Genomic DNA, 20,457 nt, shown 5'->3' with positions numbered 1-20,457 from the left:
TGAAGGAAAGTTGAATTGCAATTAGCACACAAGATTTTTGGATGATATTTTAATATTTAAGAAATAGCCGTTTATTTATATAAAAATCAACATTTACTTTGCAAGAATAAGTTAATGTCTTTTTCTTTTGAAAGGGATTGAAAACTGGAATTTTTAAAAAAAGAAAAAAAAACTGATGCGGAATTATCAGGAAAAAAAAAACAAAATGGATAAAATGCAAATCACAAAGGCAAACTAGGATACTTGAGGTCCAAATTCTCGAGTGCATTTAGCCACACAAAGTAAACAAAATAAACTATAGGGAAAATAGGGAAAAGGAAAATAAAAAACAGACAAGAACTTCTAATCTTCTATACCACAAATGTTATTGATTCTTATATTCATTTTTTTAATTACAATAACATACCTAATATAATCGCATATAGTAGGGTTACGCAAATCTTATTCCTGTCTTGTAGAGGTAGAGAAATTATTTTCGATAGATTCTCGACTCAAGGAAAGCATAACAATAATGAGAAAGTAAAACAATAGTGCAGAAGCCATAAAAACGAAGCAGAAACAATAACAAGATAATAAGTTGATCGAAACGAAAGCAACAACGTGTAGCATAGGAACCTAAGAATAATAAAATACGAAAATACATACTAATACAACCGGTATGGAAAGAAGAACACTCGAATACCTACTAATTTTCTACCCTAATATTATAGAAATGTTATTGATTTTTAATTTGAGCCAAGGTCTCCGTATCATAATATTCCATAGAACATGCACACCTTTTTTTCTTTTCCGAAAATGCATCCCTTTTCATTAAAGTATTCGAACTTATTATTCCAAGAGTGTCTATTTAATTAATTATTGGATTTAGATTTTATTCCACCTAATTTGACAAAGTTTCAAATCTTTATGAGAGATAATAGAAGAATAATTTATTTATGAATAATCCATATACTTATAGATTGAAAGGAGACGATATAGATAGTATGAGAAACCATTAATCTGTCAAGCATCTTCTTGGAACTTTATAAAGAAAAAAAGTTAATATTGAAAATTTCACATTTTCAGCTAATTTCACATAATTAAGTTGGTTGATTCGGGAATATAATTAACCTAATTAAGACATTTTACAATTTATTTCAATAATATCCGAAAGTCATTTTAAAAAGAGATACAAAAATCTAAAGCAAATTGTAGACAATAAATTTGCGTCGAGAAAATAAAATCAAGACCGAAAAATATCGCAACAATCATAGTATTTTATTTCAAATATTTGAGTGTACAATCTTTATGAATCCTCTGATTCTTCTTTTCAATAGTAAATAAATTCAAGGGCCTTTGAGCTTGATCTTGAATATGTATTTGTTGCCACAAACGATGATCTTGTTCTTAAACTTGAACTTGACCTTGATTTGTTCTTTATTCTTGAACTTGAACTTTATTTCTTGAACTTGAACTTTATTTCTTGAACTTGAACTTGAAGCTTGACACTTGTGGAGAAATTTGCAGCGTTTGATCCACAAGCTCTTTCTTGCTTCTTGTTATAACTTCTGGTGTCTTTCTGAGTTATGAAGACCCCTATTTATAGTTGTTGAAAGGAAGAGTTATGATAAGAACAAACTCTTTTCGACCAATCAAATTGAAGTGTGACATGGTGGCATTTGACTAGCCAGAACATGTCACTTGCACACGTGGCACGATTTCATTGGCCTTTTACTGTGACTTGGCATGCCTTGTCATTTTGATACGTGGCATGATCCTATTGGCTCTCCCATTTGACTTGGCACGCCATGTCATTTGACACGTGGCATGATATTGGGCCTCTAGGAAGATGTCATCTTGGGCTTAATGAAGTGGGCTCATCACTTTAGCCAAATTAAATAAGCTAGCCCAATGAATTAAGATTTATTTATTTAATCCATATATATTGGGCTTATATAATTAATTCATTTATATATTAGCCCTTAATATTTATCTGGACTAATATATCTTGATATAGTCCAAATTAATTTACAAATTTAAATATCACAAATTTTATACGCCTACAAATGCCCCATACTTCAAGGCTCGTTAAAGTGTTAACTTGTCGGAATCGAAAACGGGTAATGAAGTATTGACGGTCTACCAAATTTGGCGTAGATCAGTTTAAAGCACAAAAGATTGTCCATGCGATTTTGTTACGTGTACACCCGGTCAATTATTTAAACAATATAATGACCATTTAATTTAATAGGAATAAGACAAAATATTGAAAGTTGTGATTTCAAATGAAAATTGCCGCCTTGACACATGATTTCCTGCGATTCCTTTTGGGAAAAGGAAGTGTTTCCTCATTGTGACACAATTTTATTGAATTAACTTTGCATACAACAACTCGAGTCCATCTTGGATTCATTGTCGCCGCAGTAAACAAATCAGAGTCCTTTTAGGAGTTCACGATATAATTTCGATCCCACATCGACAGTATAATATTGTAAGCGTCCTATGGAGATCTGTATAAACCCCTGGGCTCTAATTTGTTGAGCATCAATTCGCAGTATTTGCAACCGAGTTGAGTCTATTTTTGTGCACTCAGGAGTATTTATAAGGTAATTTCTTCTTCTTTTCTTTTGTTTTTCTTGTTTTGTTGTCTTTTTTCTTGTTTTTCTTGTTATGTTCTTATTCAACAAGATGATCCATGCATGAAGAAGATAATCTTGGGATGTGAGGGATGAGTATTCATCCTTGCCCGATTCTTGGAGAGATTACTCTCAATGTGGCCCAATTCTTGGAGAGATTACTCTCAATATGGCCCGATTCTTGGAGAGATTACTTTCAATGTGGCCCGATTCTTGGAGAGATTACTCTCAAAATGACTCGATTAGAATATGACTCGATTCTTGGAGAGATTACTCTCAAAATAGCCCGATTTTTGGAGAGATTACTCTTAAAATGGCCCGATTCTTGGAGAGATTACTCTCAATGTGACCCAATTCTTGGAGAGATTACTCTCAAAATGGCCCGATTCTTGGAGAGATTACTCTCAAAATGGCTCGATTCTTGGAGAGATTACTCTCAATGTGGCCCAATTCTTGGAGAGGTTACTCTCAATGTGGCCCAATTCTTGGAGAGATTACTCTCAAAATGGCCCGATTCTTGGAGAGCATTTCATCCATTTAGACATTTGTACTCATTCTAATATTCTTGATTCGAACTTTGATGACCCCTCTTATTTTTTTTAGCACGAAGAGATGGCAAATTTCAGGGACTATATCTCACCTTCCTCAAAACTTAGATATCTCATCATCGAGACTGAAGATGGCATAGAACAAACCAAGCTTTTGGTTCACACCTCACAAGTCGGCCGATATGCAGCCCCATGGCCTCCTCTAAGGAACTCCCTTCATGTAGAGAACTGGACCTTGGAATACAAATCGATTTCTAATCCATTATCCAAGATGTGGTCTCTCCAAGTGCCAATCCATCGCCATGTAAATATTGCTAGCACCCTTGCAAACTTAGGAAGTTGCATAATTCAAGGCGAAGTACATTGGGAAAACACAACAACAATCGAGGGCGAGTATCGTCATATCCCATGATATTGGGAATGGGCTGAGGACGTACTTGGTGGAAGCCAACAAACTCTGAGTACAACAAAGATTTACGATGTTGTCTATGCCTCACTTTTCACTTATGATCGAAACTCGAACATTTTGCAAGCATTTTGTGAGGCTTGGTGCCCCAAGACGAACACACTTCTTACATCAGCTGGGGAGCTATCTATATCTCTTTAGAACTTACATATCCTTGGGGGTTTGCCCATTGCGGGTTCTCCGTACGAAGAAGTGGTACCTGAGACAAGAGAACTCATCGGTTTGGATGAAAAACAAGTTAGATTTATTCCTCGATCTTGCGAGTATTTATTTGCCGCATTTCATCATCTTAAGGAGGGTACGGGTGCTACCCAAAAGGTCTCCTTCATCAAGTGGACAAGTTTTTGGTATAAAAAAGCTTTAATATATAGGTCTACCCCGTTGCGAAAGGAAAAGAAATCTGCACGCCTAAAGTCAACACACAATCCTAACGGAGTTATTCCCGAGATGACGAGGTGGTCGAGTGATCAAGAAACAATATTCTCTAAGCTTAGGGTGAGGTCTGACAAGAAATATGAGACATATGTAGCGGCATTCTTATCAATTTGGCTATGTGCCTTTGTGTTCCCCAAGGTAGAAAACTCCATTCGCCCTGAGACTTTTAAGATGGCAAGCATGATGGCAGGCGGGCGACAGATTAGCCTTGCAGTCCCAGTTTTAGCGAGTATTTATCATGGTTTGAAAAAGATTTCGCGTTCTTCCCAACTCGATCAGGTCAAAGTTTCTTTTCCCATTCATTGTGTTTATGGCTGGCTTGCACATTACTTCAAAACCCACTATCCACTTGCTAAGGGTCCGTCTGTCCCTTTGATGGTGGCATACTTAGGAGAAGGGGTTGCAAGGTACTTTGACGAGAAGGATGGAAGAAAATGCATCCACAATGGGAAGGATATAGTTTGGGCACCAACAATGTTAACCAATTCCCGTCCTTATTATTATGTGGATAACGATGCCCCTCAAGAGTTGGAATCAAATTACTTCATGAGCTTACGTTTTAATTACCTTCCTTTGAGGTATGGTAACTCATTCATCATCGAGCCATATAGCCCGCATTGGTTTGGTCGTCAATTTGGATTTTACCAGAACGTCCCCGGCTTTTTGGAGAACGATATCCGCAATACCTCTCTAGATGAAGGAATCAGATTTTGGAGGATTTGCACACTGTATCGATCTATGTCACGTGCGGTTTTTCCCCCAGCGGGAGATCCTATGGAGAAGCCTTTCTCCACTAATTATATGTCTTGGTGGGAGAAAGCGCATGGGAAGTTTCTCGAGAATAACTTACAAGCTTTGGTAGACAATGTTGGGCTAAAGTCTACAACTCCTTTAGGAGGTGAAGATCAAGGTGTTGGAAAGACGCTCGCAAAAGTTAAAAAAATATCAACTCCAATCCCAAAAGTAGTTACGCAACCTAAAAAAAGGAAGCTTAAATCCTCAAAGGCAGCTTTAAAAGAAGTGGTGTGCACGTCAATAGCTATAGAGACACACCCTCTAGTTCTTCCATTTAACACGCGTGTTCCTCAAGACACAAGCCAGAGTACCAATGAAGATCAAAATTGGAAAAGGAAATGGACTATAGGTTCAAAGTGTTGATAGTCCCTCAAAAACGCATACAGCTTGTAACAAAGAGGTAAAATACAATCGCTTCGCTCATTCCTTTTTTTAGGAGTAGCTTCACTATAAGTTACTTACTTTCTTTGACTTTTCTTTATGCAGTTAAACACCATTGGGCATCTGATTGTATCCCCATGCGACAAGCCGCAAGTGAGTGATGAATCTATTGGAGGGCCTACGTGTAAAGTGAAGTCATCGTCAAAGGCGTCATCTCTTCCTCATGACGAATCCCTAAAAAGACAAACTCCAAATGAGATAACTCGCATTTCACCAATGACAAATACGGCGGTATCTATATTTGAAGGAAAAAACATTGTTTTCAATCGCTAGAAGGAATTCATTTTGGGACTTTGGGAGGACATTTGCAATAGGCTCTCCAAAACTCGTCCGGAATTGCTCTCATCTTATAGGGAGCAAATCATTGAGATTTTCGAGGATATAAAGAAGACGAATATTCTGGATTTTTCTCCATTAGAAGATTTACTGAATTCACTTTTTGAACTTGCCGCATCATATGACCAAGAGAGATCCAATATGGCTGATAAGACGAGTGAAGATGAGAAGCTAGAGCTGATTTCCAAAGCTAAAGAGCGTCTTGAATCGTTCAAACTTGAAGCAAGTGAGAAAGTCAAGAAAGTTTCCTCTAGTGAAAAGAAATTGAAGAGAGTCGTGAAGAAGTTGCAGACATTACAACAAAGAGAGGGAGAACCTCGAAGGTGTTATAGAAGCGACTCAAAAGGAGGTTGAAGAGATTCAGAAAAAAAAATTCAACTGCCGAGACTGAGGTCTCTTCATATGACAACATAAATTTGTTGACTGTTGATGATTCGGCCAATTTGGAGGAGAAGAAGAAGAACTTGGAGACTAGCTGTGAAGAACTGATCAACTACAAATTTTGTTTAGATTAGGCTGTTAGCATTATCTCCCCTTTTATTTTTTTATATTAGGTTGACCTAGTGGATATTTATTTCATCTTAGATAAGATTGTTTCTCGTTTGCTTTACATTACCCGACATTTATCTTAGTTGCATAATTTTTTACTTTACGCACTTGTAACGAAAGATTCATATCTTGTCGTGGGAGAGTCCAAATAATGAACTATTTGATTTTTCGAAAATTAGATTTCAATATCTAAAATATATCCAAAATTCAGAATCAAGCACCTTCAGAATCGCCCCAGATAATATTTTGGGACCAACTTTAGATCCCACCACGTTGAAAATTTCAGATTTGCGCAGTCTCACCAAAAAATTTATATCTCGGTGTAAAAGTATCGAAATTGCAAACCGTTTGATTTCAAGAAAACTAGACTTAAAGATCTAGAGTATATCCAAAATTCTAAATTAAAAAATTTCAGAATCGTCCCAAATAATATTTTGAAACCAACTTTATATTTCACCTCGCTATCAATTCTAGATTTGCCCAGTCTCACTAAAAAAATCATATCTTAGTGTAGGAACGTTACAATTATGAACCGTTTGATTTCTTGAAAACTAGACTTCAAAATCTAGAACATATCCAAAATTCTCAATCAAATAACTTCAGAATCGTCCCAGATAATATTTTGAAATCAACTTTAGGTTCCACCATGTTGAAAAATTCAGATTTGCGCAACTTCGCCAAAAGTTTTGTATCTTGAAGTAGGAATGTCGAAATCATGAACCGTTTGATCTACTGGAAACTTAAATTCCAAATATATAACATATCCAAAATTCAAGATTTAATGCATTACGGATACATTCAGATAATATTTTTAAATCAAGACTAAATTCTAATACACCGACAATTCCAGATTTGCGCGACTTCACCAAATATTTTGTATCTTGATATGGAAGCCTCGAGATCGGAAGACGTCTTACTTGCCATAAATCGAAATTTAATATCCATATTCTCACAAATATCTTGGGGTTCAAATCTCACTGAACTCGAAATGTTGCGCCAAGCAATCATTTCCTTATACTTGTGTTTCCTTTTGACGCCTCGCTTCTCTTCCCCTTTTTTAGGCAGAGGGCGGACTTAGAGACCAACAAACTTGAAGGTTTGGTGAACCTGAAGGCATAGAGAATCCCTGGAATTCAATGCAAATGCTTGACATCCTTCTAAGCCCATTGAAGATATCAATTTACCAAGGAGGGTTGCCCCCTTTAAATCAAATGAGATCAAAGTTCAACAGGAGAATGGCATTTCAGCTTGATTTTGCATTCCTCCATACTTCACTCGAACAAATTAGGGCAATATGTATCTTTTGAACTTATGTGACTAAACTTAGAATGAATGCCTACGTACCTCGGTGAAGAGGATCAAGTCATACCGTAGTTCAGACTGGGTAGATTTGCCTAGGCCGCCTCTTTCGAGATTTTCAACCTAGCGGACTTTTTTTTTTACATCCTAACTTTTGCCTGGGCCGTCTCTTTCGAGACTTTCAACCTAGCGGACTTTTTTTTGGGCCGTACACAGTTTATACTCTTGCTGGCTAGGAGTGTAGCAACATGCAGTTTAGGCGCGTGCGTCAAAGAGCGTCATGACTTGCAGTTTAGGCTCGTACGTTGAGGAGCGTCATGACTTGCAGTTTAGGCTCGTACGTCTAGGAGCATTGCAACTTCAAGGATAATACTTGTTCATAAACTTGCCATTGATAGGGCCGATCCTCATACCATTTGCATCAACCAGCTTGTAAGCCCTACTTGAGTAAGCTTCTTGTACGACATATGGCCCATCCCATTTTGAAGTGGACTTCCCTACAAGTTTATGGGAAGTAATTATGGGTGTTCGTACGGTAAGGACTTGATGTCCTACTTGAAAGGATCTCGGACGAACTCTTTTATTGAAGGTGCGAAACAATCGAGCTTGATAACATTCAAGACTCTGTTGAGCTTCCAATCTCTTTTCATCAAGAGCTTCCAACTCTGCTAATCGAGGTCGAGCATTTTCTTCATCAGTGATCCCTTCTTGAATAGCCAGTCGTAACGAAGGTTTTTGACGCTCAAGTGGCAAGACGGATTCGACTCCATAAAATAGTGAATAAAGAGTCGCCTGTGTTGGCGTACGATGAGTCGTTCTATATGCCCATAGAGCTTCTTCCATACGGTCATTCCAATCTCGTTTGGATTTGGAGACAACTTTCTTTGACAAGTTGCATAGAGTCTTGTTGAATGCCTCAGCTAGACCATTGGTGGCAGCATTATACATCGAAGAGTTACATTGCTTGAAGCCAAAGAGATCACAAATCCTGTTCATCAACCTATTATCGAATGGCTTTCCATTATCCGTTATTATGTAACAAGGAATGCCAAAGCAATAAATAATGTTTACTCGGATGAAACTTGCAACATTTTCCTTTTTTACTTCCTTAAGAGCAACAACTTCAGCCTATTTTGAGAAGTAGTCAGTTGCAGCCAAGATGTATAGGTGCCCACCAGGGGACTTTGGCAGTGGTCCAACAACATCTAATCCCCAAGCGTCAAATGGCCAGGATGCAACAGTCAGGTGCAATATTTCAGGAGGTTGATGAATAAAATTTCGCATGGAATTGACAAGCCTTGCATCTTCGAGCGTAGTCCAAGCAATCTTTTACCATCGTTGGCCAATAATATCTCATCCTTTTTATATGGAAGTGGAGCTTTGGTCCGGACTGGTGTGACCCACATACCCCAAAATGTGCCTCTTGCAAAGCTTGGAGAGCTTCTTTTTCTCCTAGGCATCGCAAGAGTACTCCCTCGAACGACCTTCTGTATAGAGTATCCTTATAGTAAAGGAAGCAAGGTGCACGACGACGGATTTCAGTCCTTCTCCTCGGATTTTCTGGAAGTATCCCATAGCATAAGTAGTCGATAATAGGTTGTCTCCATTCTTCTTTCTCAACTTCAGAAAAAGCAACAAGCTGCTTAAGTTCGTTTTCTTCACCTTCGACCTCATTTGGCGGCGGTACTACCCATTTTTGGCAGACGGTAACTTGTGCTTGGTCAGGTAGCGCTAATGATGAAGCTAGAGCAGCTAAAGCATCAGCCTTCTTATTTTCTTTCCTTGGTACATACTAAATAGTCACATCGCTGAGCCACCCCATCAACTTTTTTGCGTAATCATGATATGGGCGTAGTTCAAGCTTCTTGACCTCGTAACTACCCAAAAGCTGATTGACCACTAACTGGGAGTCACCAAAGACTTGCAATTGCAATTGCTTCATATCAACGGCCATTTCAAGAACAAGTATTAAAGCTTGATGTTCAGCAACATTGTTGGAACAGAGTTGTGTCAAGGTGAAGGAGTAAGGCAAGACTTCACCTTGAGGAGTGACAAATACTACGCCAGCCCCGGCTCCCCCACGATGCGCAGCACCATCAAAGTACATCTTTCATGGAGGTTGAACTTCAACGACCATTGCATCCTCATCAGGTAGTTCATCAGTTAGCTCTCAGTCATCAAGTATCGGATGATCTGCCAAGAAGTCTGCCAATGCTTGTCCTTTTACAGCCTTTTGAGGGATGTACAAAATCTCGAATTGTTGAAATTAGAGGTACCATCTCGCTAGTCGATCACTAAGAATAGGTTTTGACATCACGAACTTGATGGGATTTGCTTTAGAAACAAGACGGACAACATGAGCTTGAAAGTATTGCTTCAACTTTTGAATTAAGAAGACTAGCGCCAAACACAACTTTTCAATTTGCGAATAGTTCAACTCGTTAGGTGTCATCATCCTGCTCAAGTAGTAAAGAGAGTTTTCTTTCCCCTCACTATTTTCTTGGGCCAATAATTCTCCAACAGACCTTTATTGCGCCGCAATGTATAGTATCAATGCCTTTCCTGGTATAGGAGCTGCTAAAACTGGAGGCTTCATCAAGTAGGTTTTGATACTTTCGAAGGCATTGCTACAAGCTTGATCCCACTTGAAAGGAACGCCTTTCTTCATAAGGTGACTAAATGGTTGGCACCTCCCAGCCAGGTTTGATATGAATCTTCTAAGGTTTGCTAGCTTTCCTTGCAGACTCTTCAATTAATGGATATCTCGAGGCTCAGGCATTTTGGCATCCACTTTGGCTTGATCAATTTCGATCCCTCGATGGCGGACAATGAAACCAAGGAACTTTCCAGAAGTAACTCCAAAGTCACATTTCAACGGATTCATCCTAAGTTGATACCTCCGGAGCAATTCAAATACCATCCTCAAGTCTTTCATGTGGTCACCCTTCTCTCTTGATTTCACCACCAAGTCGTCAACATAGCATTCAACATTCTTGTGGAGAAGATCATCGAAAATATTCTGCATAGCCCTTTGGTAAGTAGCACCAGCATTCTTCAAGCCAAAAGGCATTACCTTGTAGTAATAAATACCCTTGGGGGTGCGAAATGCAGTAAGCTCTTCGTCTTTTGGTGCCATGCGAATTTGGTTATAGCCCGACGAACCGTCCATGAAAGACATTGCCTCGTAACCAGTAGTAGCATCGATCATCAGCTCCGGAATAGAAAGCGAGAATTCATCTTTGGGACATGCAATATTGAGGTCCCTCAAGTCAACGCATACTCGAATCTGGCCATTCTTCTTCCTTACAGGGACAATACTTGAAACCCATGTTGGGTATTTAACTTCCCGAATAAATCCAGCTACAATGAGTTTGTTAACTTCAATTTCAATCAGGGGAACCAAGTCTGGCCTAAAACGCCTTTGAGCTTGTTTAACAGGGCGAGCACCATTTCTGACTGCAAGGTGATGGACTGCTACTTTCGGGTCCAAGCCAGGCATCTCTTTGTAACTCCAAGCAAAGACATCCCTGAATTCTTTGAGTAACTCAATATAAGTGCTCTCTTCATCAGCTTCTAGTAAAGCACTTAGGTAGGTAGGTCTTGGTTCCTCATCGGTGTCAAGGTTAACTTCTTTTAAGGCATCAACTGTCGTCTTCACTCCTTCTTCAAGTTCAGGTGGAGCATATTTTGCATCTTCATCTTCTTGAGGGTCCCCGTCATTGAAGGATATGTGATAACACGACGAAACATCCTCCAATTCCGCATTATCTTCCATCGAAGACGAAACACCATTCTCGCCTTGTACAGTGATATGATACGAAGAACCTACAATTTCTTCATCTTCGTTACGTTCCTTAGTGTAGACCACAGTATATGGCTTTACCTTCAGTACTTCTTTACATGAAACCACCAGTTTTGTTTGTCGCCTCATTCTGGAAGGAACCAAACTTTGGAAATCCTTAGAGATCTCCTGAATTTCGGGTGAAGCGGGTGTTCTTGTATTTCGATGATTTCTCTGGAACTTATTTCCCTTCTTTAATGAACCCAATCCCTCAAATACAGAAGTTCTCACAGTTGATTTTCCAAGCCGATCAAAGACAAAAGGCTTGTTAGAAGCGGCAGATTCGTCTTCTACAGTGATATAATTGCTACCCGCCCTTCTTATTGAGATGCACACTGGTGACGGTTGCTTGTATCCCAGACCTTCACGGGGTTGCCTTGTTGCAGCTTCTGATGGGACCTTCCCTAACTTTGACGGCTCGTTGGGATTGTATCCATCTTTTGCAAATAGCTTGTAAGCGTTAGGATCGAAACCTTCATCTGTTCGATTTGTAGGGAGTGCCACATTCTGCAAACAATTTTGGGCTATAAACCCTGCAAACGGCTTTGAGGACAACTTTACTGCCTCAATTCATTTTATCGGAAGAGTTAACTCCCTTAGCGTCTTGGTTTGGAGAATATGTGATCCGCCCTCGTCTTTCTTCCTTTTAGGGACATATTGGAATGCGGGACTTACTTTCTTTCCATAAGACGCAATACCTCCTTTATGAGATTTACTCACGTTGGCGGGTACAGTTTTGGCTTTACCAATAGTCACATCAGCTCTTTTAGTTATGGGTTCGTAATTCTTGCTTTTCGTACCATCATCAACTTTCAGCTCCTTCACAATGCGGTTCTTCAAGTAGGACTTTGCATCGGCAAAATGTGACTCAGCCTCGGTGAATGGCTCATCATCAGCAACTACCATCTTCTCGACTTCACACTCGTAGTATTTTAAACATTGATGGTAGGTAGATGGAACAACTTTATTCTCATGTATACAAGGCCTCCCAAGCAAAACATTGTATGAAGTCTTCGCGTCGATCACATGCAGCCATGCACTTGATTGCATATCTTCAATAGTGATTCCCAGCCTGATCGCGCCTATGGCTCTTTCCCCCCTTGGTTAAATCCTTGGATCATCACACGACTTTCTGAGAGTTCGTTCATGGGAATACCAAGTTCTTTCACAGTATGGATTGGCAAAATGTTCACTGAGGATCCTCCATCAACCAAAATCCGATTTACCTTTTCATCGCGCATATAGCCAACCAGGTACAATGGGCGGTTATGAGGAGTGTCACCTAGCAAAAGATCGTCATTTGTGAATGTGACTTTTTCCTCACAAGCATTAACTTCTTGAGGAGTGGACTCGATGGGATTTTCCGAAGATGGTGCCAACGGTAGGCCATCACTCTTTTCTTCCCCTTTGTTAGCATGGCAACAAGAGGCATCAATGCCCTCATGGGATATCTTCGTGCGAAACCAACTTGGTAAAAACTCCTCCAAGGTCACTGGATTTCATGGCTTTTGAGGGTGGTGCATCTCCACTTTTGCTTTCTTCAAATTCCTAACTGGATTCTTTTTTATTGATCTTTTTACCATCATCTTCCTTGTTGGTTGTTCCACTGATTCTTTTTGGAGGCTCCTTTTGTGGCACCTACGACGAGTCACCAATGTCCAACCTTCATCATCATCAGGTTGGTTGACTTCAACTTTGTCGCTCTCCAGTAATTCTTCATTTTTACTTTTTTTAAAATTACATAATTTATCCGGACTGAATGTGCCAAAGGTGATAGAGACTTGGTTTGCGCTTGCTTTCTCATGTTCAAGCACGATCTTCTTTTCGCGAGTCAAGTCCATGACTTTATCCTTGAAGACAAAGCACTTCTCTAGAGGGTGGCTTACAAGTCGGTGATATTTGCAGTAGTTTGGGTCATTTATTTTCCCAGCTTCATTTGGTCGCTTCATCTCTGGAAGCTCGATGAGATTTAACTCGAGGAGTTCTTCAAAAATGGCTGGCACATCAGAATCCAGGAATGAGTACTCTTTCTCTTGCATTTCTTTTAGAGTCATCTTCCCACTTGGCTTATCTTGAAACGAAGTGGATTTCATACTCTGCTTCTTGCTCTCCTTCGTCGTGAACTTCACAAGTGACGTATTGACATTCATAGCTTCTTTGCTTTCATACTTGGGTACGAACTTACCCCACTTCCTGACTTCTTGCTTGTCATTCACTTTGCGAGGTTCATAGATGGGTAGCCTTTCATTTCCAGCGGAAGCCATGCTCAATTCCATGTCATGGGCACGAGTTGCAAGTTCTTCAAATGTGCTAGGCTTGATACCTTGCAAGATGTAGCGCAATCCTCAATGCATGCCTTGGATGCACATCTCTATGTCTGAAGCTTCACTAAGCCTGTCTTTGAAGTTGAGGCTTGCATTCCTCCAATGATTGATAAAGTCGATAACTGGTTCCCCCTTTCGTTGACGAGTATTTGTAAGCTCTATCATACTCACCGTGCGTCTTGTGCTATAAAAGCGATTAAGGAACTCTTGCTCTAATTGATCCCAGCTGTCGATAGATCCGGCACGAGGTTCGTGTATCAGTCAAAAGCATTTCCTTTTAGCGAGCGGACAAACTGCTTGATGAGGTAATCTCCATAAGTCCCAGCATTGTTGCACGTCTCAACGAAGTGCGCAATATGTTGCTTTGGGTTACCTTTACCATCAAACTGTTGAAACTTCGGAGGTTGATAGCCAGCAGGCATCTTCAACATATCGACCCTTGCAGTGTACGGCTTTGCATATGTAAGGGAGGATTTGGCAGCAACTTCATATTTGTTCTTAATGGTTCCTTCGATGAACTCCTTCAGTTGATCAATTGGAATCATCCCTTCAGATGAGACAGGGATAGCCTTAGAGGATGCTGCTTGTCTTGGGGAGAGTCACTCTCTAGAACTTCTGGGAGCTTGCCGGGTGCATGGGTAGATTCTTCTTCCATCAAGATTCCCACCCTATCTGTTAGCTTGTCAATTCTAGCCTCTTGATTTTGCATGCATTTGGTCAAACTAGCGATTGCTTCCGTCAAGTTTTCCAACTGCTCCTCCATAGATGAAGTGTTTGTCACCATGGCTTGCATGATTGTCGTGGATGACGGAGAGTAGCATGGATTTTCACATAGATTGATCCTTGACTGGCTCACGCTATGTGGTGTAAGTGGGGAGGATCCATCGCTTGAAGCATCATCATCTTCCTTCACAGCAGAGTGCTTGGAGCCGGAGAGGTCAAGCAGAGCAAGAGTTTTCTTGATCTTTTCAGCAACATCGTTTCCTCCTTCAGATGTGTTTGTAGAAGATCTTGCTCCTTTTGAGGATGAAGATCCGAAAACAGGGGTTGATGCGGACGGCACTTGGGGTGCTTGTTGTCCCAAAGAGCTTGTTTTGCTCCTCGTAACTGGTTCGAAGCTTCCAAAGGTGACATCGAGGATGCTTTCCACATCAGCATAGAACCTGGAGTTAGTAGCCTTGGTGGATGTTGATCGAGGGTTGATTTTCTTCGAAGCCATTTTAATGTTCTTGAACTTTGGTGATTGAAAAGTTGAGATGAGAGGTAGAGATTGTCCCACTGGGCGTGCCAGAATTTGTAGACAATAAATTTGTGTCGAGAAAATTAAATCAAGACTGAAAAATATTGCAACAATCGTAGTATTTTATTTCAAATATTTGAGTGTACAATCTCTATGAATCCTCTGATTCTTCTTTTCAATAGTAAATAAATTCAAGGGCCTTTGAGCTTGATCTTGAATATGTATTTGTTGCCACAAACGATGATCTTGTTCTTAAACTTGAACTTGACCTTGATTTGTTCTTTATTCTTGAACTTGAACTTGATTTCTTGAAGCTTGACACTTGTGGAGAAATTTGCAGCGTTTGATCCACGAGCTCTTTCTTGCTTCTTGTTATAACTTCTGGTGTCTTTCTGAGTTATGAAGACCCCTTATTTATAGTTGTTGAAAGGAAAAGTTATGATAAGAACAAACTCTTTCCGACCAATCAAATTGAAGTGTGACATGGCGGCATTTGACTGGCTAGAACATGTCACATGCACACGTGGCACGATTTCATTGGCCTTTTAATGTGACTTGGCATGCCTTGTCATTTTGACACGTGGCATGATCCTATTGGCTCTCCCGTTTGACTTGGCACGCCACGTCATTTGACACGTGACATGATACTGGGCCTCTAGGAAGATGTCATCTTGGGCTTAATGAAGTGGGCTCATCACTTTAGCCCAATTAAATAGGCTAGCCCAATGGATTAAGATTTATTTATTTAATCCATATATATTTGACTTATATAATTAATTCATTTATATATTAGCCCATAATATTTATCTGGACCAATATATCTTGATATAGTCCAAATTAATTTACACATTTAAATATCACAAATTTTATACGCCTACACAAATAAAATAGTAAGTAACAGAAAATAAATAAACTTTAGTTTTAATAGTCAAGAAGTCCTAATTATTTCATAATGCACACATTCGGTTAGGCATATTTAGCTTTTCTATTGCTTATAAAACAACAACAACAACTCAGTAATAATTTTACAAGTGTGGTCAGGGAGGGTACAATGTACACAGACCTTACCCCTACCCGAGAATAGAAAGACTGTATCCGGGAGACCCTCGGCTCAAATATTGCTTTATAAAAAGAAAAGATAAATAAAACAATTTTTTACAAATCTAATTTTGAGCGAATATATGAAAGGAAAAAAAAATTGCAGGAGGAGGAAATGAGAGAAAAAGCGAAATGAGAGGGATACGGTGGGGACCACTAAATGATAGCTCCCACGATGTATCATGGTGTCCGTTCATACAAACTGTTAATAGATCCAACGGCTGATATTTATTCTCCATTTTCAATATAATCCCCCCAATTTTTCTACTACCTCCGCCAAATAATAGGGGAGGAATACAATTAAACACTTCCCATTTTCATTCCTTTGTCTCTCTCTCTTCAATCTAAGCTCCGAAAGGTACAATTCAATCTGCATTTCCCTTTCAATCTTTATTTTCCTTTGTGTTTTTAATTTGTTATTGTATTCTTTTGGTTCCTGCCTTGATTTGAATTTGATTTTATGTGAATTCTGATTTTAAGAAAATATAACTGCTTTGAGATTACTTCTGATAAATATATCTGACTTGAGTAAAAATGCTGGATTTCAAAGGATTTTGTGTGTTTGATAATATCTTTTTAAATACTATTCTTATAGGATCAATATTTAGAAACGTTGAGTGCTAGAATAGAGAAGCAATATATAGATTATAGATAGAGACACAGCCAAGATTTGAAACTAATGGGTTCAGTATTCTAATTCTGACAAATTATTGGGTTCTAAATTAATAATTTGTGCATAATTCAATAGTTTTTAAAGAGAAATACAGGGTTTGGACAAAAGTTACTGGATTTAGCCGAACCTCTATTCGAAGGACTAGCTCCAACCCTGATTATAGAAACCTGATTATAATCTTTCAAGTTGTATATTTTTACTAAAGATTCAGATTTTAATGCAGGAAGTAGAATAAGATGGCAGAAGGTGAGGATATTCAACCCCTCGTCTGCGACAATGGGACAGGAATGGTTAAGGTAAGCTTAAGATTTTGTTGTACCCCAACCTATGTTGCTCGGATCCTTCAAAAAAGCCACCGAGTTATGTGTCGGATCCTTCAAAAGTTATTCATTTTAGGAGGATGGGATACAGGTGTGGCGGCTTTTCTGGAGATCCTAGCAACATTGACCATGACAGAGTTAATGTTCCATTATGTTATTTGATGATAGTTATAAACATTTGAGCCGTTATCTTTAAGAAAGTCAAAGAGATTCTGATGTAAGTTTAATATCTAGGCTGGGTTTGCGGGAGATGATGCCCCACGAGCTGTATTCCCTAGTATTGTTGGCCGTCCCCGTCATACTGGTGTGATGGTTGGCATGGGTCAAAAGGATGCCTATGTAGGAGATGAAGCTCAGTCGAAACGTGGTATCTTAACTTTGAAATACCCAATTGAGCATGGTATTGTCAGCAATTGGGATGATATGGAGAAGATATGGCATCATACATTCTATAACGAGCTTCGTGTTGCCCCAGAAGAGCACCCGGTCCTCCTAACCGAAGCACCTCTTAACCCTAAAGCTAATCGTGAAAAGATGACCCAGATTATGTTCGAGACTTTTAATACTCCAGCTATGTATGTTGCTATACAAGCTGTTCTCTCGCTCTATGCCAGTGGTCGTACCACCGGTAAGCAAATCGTCATTTGTCAGCATATCTGTTTTTTGACTCTCAAATTTCTCATGTTTCTACTATGAAAAGGACATTTTAATTATTTGTGAAGCATGGTAAATACAATTATTGATCTGTGGAAAAAAAAAGAATAAAAGAAAAGAAAAGTCTACATCTGATGCATTCAACTGATGCACATAGTACAATTCTCATTTCTATCTACCGGACTACTATCTTTTGGCCACAGATCGCAAGAACCAAATTTTTGCTGGTTATATGTTTCCTTGCTTTTTATCTATAAACCAATAAGATTAGCCCATTTATCTAGGATGGGCAAGATTCAATTCACCTTTGTTTGGAGATATTTGGGACACTGAACCCCTAGTACTGTTTCGCTACCTTGTCGCGAAAAGTTCTGGTAATTGCTGCTAATTCATTATTATTTCTACAGGTATCGTGTTGGACTCTGGTGATGGTGTCAGCCACACTGTCCCAATTTATGAGGGGTATGCCCTCCCACATGCCATTCTTCGTCTTGACTTGGCAGGTCGTGACCTCACTGATAGTTTGATGAAGATCCTCACAGAGCGTGGTTACTCTTTCACCACCACAGCTGAGCGAGAAATTGTCAGGGACGTGAAAGAAAAGCTTGCTTACATAGCCCTAGACTATGAGCAGGAACTAGAGACTTCAAAGACCAGCTCTTCTGTGGAGAAGAGCTATGAGCTTCCCGATGGGCAAGTTATTACCATTGGTGCTGAACGTTTCCGGTGCCCTGAGGTCCTTTTCCAACCCTCAATGATCGGAATGGAAGCAGCTGGAATCCACGAGACCACATACAACTCTATCATGAAGTGTGATGTCGATATTAGAAAGGACCTCTATGGAAACATAGTGCTCAGTGGTGGTTCTACCATGTACCCAGGTATTGCTGATAGAATGAGCAAAGAAATTACTGCATTGGCTCCAAGCAGCATGAAGATTAAGGTAGTCGCACCACCAGAGAGGAAATATAGTGTCTGGATCGGAGGCTCTATCTTGGCTTCCCTCAGCACCTTCCAACAGGTTTGCATCTAGCTCATTGTCTTTGCTCTCGTAAAGAAAAGGAGGCTCGCCTTTTTTGCCTCTTGATTAAATTCTAACAAGGTTTTTTGTTTTTCTTTTTGTTTGCAGATGTGGATTTCAAAGGCAGAGTACGACGAGTCAGGTCCTTCAATTGTACACAGAAAGTGCTTTTGATTATCCGAGGATGACAATGTTGATAACGGGAAATTACTTTCTTCTGCTGGAACAGAATGCAGCTTGTGGTGTTATATTTTGTCTTTGATTCTGTATTTGTTGTTCTCATTTTGGATTGAGGAACTTGAGAGGGCAAAGGGTTGATTGTTGAATGATCTTATTCTTTATTTGTTGTTCATTTAGAAGTTTCAACTGTTCCATAATATACTTCCCTTCTGTGTGCTTCTTGCCCCGTACCCGGGGGCAGATCTATAGCCTAAATTATGGAGCACGTAAACTAATGGTCCCTCCGCTAAATTAAATATTTATGTATGTATTCTAGAATTGGTCCAATACTATATATTAACAACCCATGCTCCATAAAGGTTGAATAGTGCACTTGGTTCAATACTTAATTATTACTCAAAGAAACATGACTCAATTCTCACTTAACACTTTTTGTCCCTCCTTAGTCCTTTCTTTATTGGTGACCCATGTTCTAGAAGTCCTAGATCCGCCTGTGCGGTTGTACCCATGCCACAGTCCACTTGAGATGATTGAGAATGGTTTGCTTAGGCAACAACCTAATTCATGATTGGTGAAAGATTACTAGAAAATTGTATCTAAACTCTGTGTGAAATATTTTTGAAAACCCTTTTGAGTCCGGAACCAAAATATTGTAAATTTTGACTCAAGAAACAAAAATAGGTGAAAAAAAGTGTTGAGGACCATATTATGTATAACGTATCTAAAACATGCACTATACCTTAACGGCCAGTTACGCCATTAAGGTATAGCGCATCAGGGGCGTATGTAGGAATTTTTGTGAGCGGTGTCGAAATTTATAAAAGAATTGGAATATAACTTTGATTATCACACTTTTAGACAAGAAATAACCTTAGTCTATTAATTTTGTTGAGTTTAAGTTAGAAAAGGTCCTGAGTTCAATTCTACTTCATTACAACTTTTAACTACAAAGACTCTCTCAAATATTTGCAAAAGAAAAATGTGTTAGTTGTGGTTTGAATCTTTGACCTCTTAGAGAAAAATCAAGCATATTACCAACACACCAAGACACAATTTATGTCAAGTGGTGTTCTTTTTTCCTACTTATCTGTTTCCGTACAGTATTAATACATATATTTAGTAAAAATTTCCGACAAAGCAGTATCACGTGACACCGCTTCGATAAGCGTAAATTTGCTCCTGTAACGCATGTAGTATATGCACTATTCTCAATATTTACAGTTATAATAATTAACGGCATAGCGCATCAATTGTATTCGCTATATATAAACATACCCCCGACCCCCACCTTCTTCAAAATCGTTTCCTTCGTCTTCCCAAGAAATTCCAAGTATCTTTCTTTTCCAAGTACCTTTTTATTTTTAAATTTTTCCTTTAATTGCTCTCTTCTTTTTTCCCTATATTCGGGCTTTTCTTTTTAAATTTTTCATTTAATTGCTCTCTTCTTCTTTTTTTTCACCTATTTTTGTCTCTTGAGTCAAATTTTACAATATTTTGATTCCGGACTCACCTTTTTATATATCTCGATTTCTGGACGTTATTGTACTTGTTTATTATAGCTTCATCTAAGTTTGACTTATACCAGAATTCTGCTAAAAGAAGTCTGTTACTCCCCCGGTTCA

The 20,457-nt window shown here is 39.1% G+C and overlaps 1 protein-coding gene across 1 annotated transcript; it reads left to right on the top strand.

Moving 5' to 3' along the window:
* Positions 1-16,244: 16,244 nt before the first annotated feature.
* On the top strand, positions 16,245-19,032 carry LOC104247633 (actin-97-like). Its single transcript, XM_009803696.2, has 5 exons — positions 16,245-16,345; positions 16,884-16,956; positions 17,215-17,608; positions 18,042-18,655; positions 18,764-19,032. The coding sequence occupies exons 2-5, from the start codon at positions 16,897-16,899 to the stop codon at positions 18,827-18,829; spliced, it is 1,134 nt and encodes a 377-aa protein (XP_009801998.1). The 5' UTR covers positions 16,245-16,345; positions 16,884-16,896; the 3' UTR covers positions 18,830-19,032.
* Positions 19,033-20,457: the final 1,425 nt, after the last annotated feature.

Source organism: Nicotiana sylvestris, chromosome 5 (assembly GCF_000393655.2).
Source record: "Nicotiana sylvestris chromosome 5, ASM39365v2, whole genome shotgun sequence".
NCBI lineage: Eukaryota > Viridiplantae > Streptophyta > Magnoliopsida > Solanales > Solanaceae > Nicotiana > Nicotiana sylvestris.
The sequence above is the reverse complement of the archived record's forward strand: the minus strand, read 5'-3'. Positions and strand labels throughout refer to the sequence as shown.

What these genes read in the sequence shown, in the direction of transcription:
- LOC104247633 (XM_009803696.2), top strand. Translation starts at nt 16,897, where the DNA reads ATGGCAGAAGGTGAGGATATTCAACCCCTCGTCTGCGACAATGGGACA. An exon ending in ATGGGACAGGAATGGTTAAG is followed by an intron (nt 16,957 to 17,214) that starts GTAAGCTTAAGA and finishes TTTAATATCTAG; the next exon opens with GCTGGGTTTGCGGGAGATGA. An exon ending in CCCTCAGCACCTTCCAACAG is followed by an intron (nt 18,656 to 18,763) that starts GTTTGCATCTAG and finishes TTTTGTTTGCAG; the next exon opens with ATGTGGATTTCAAAGGCAGA.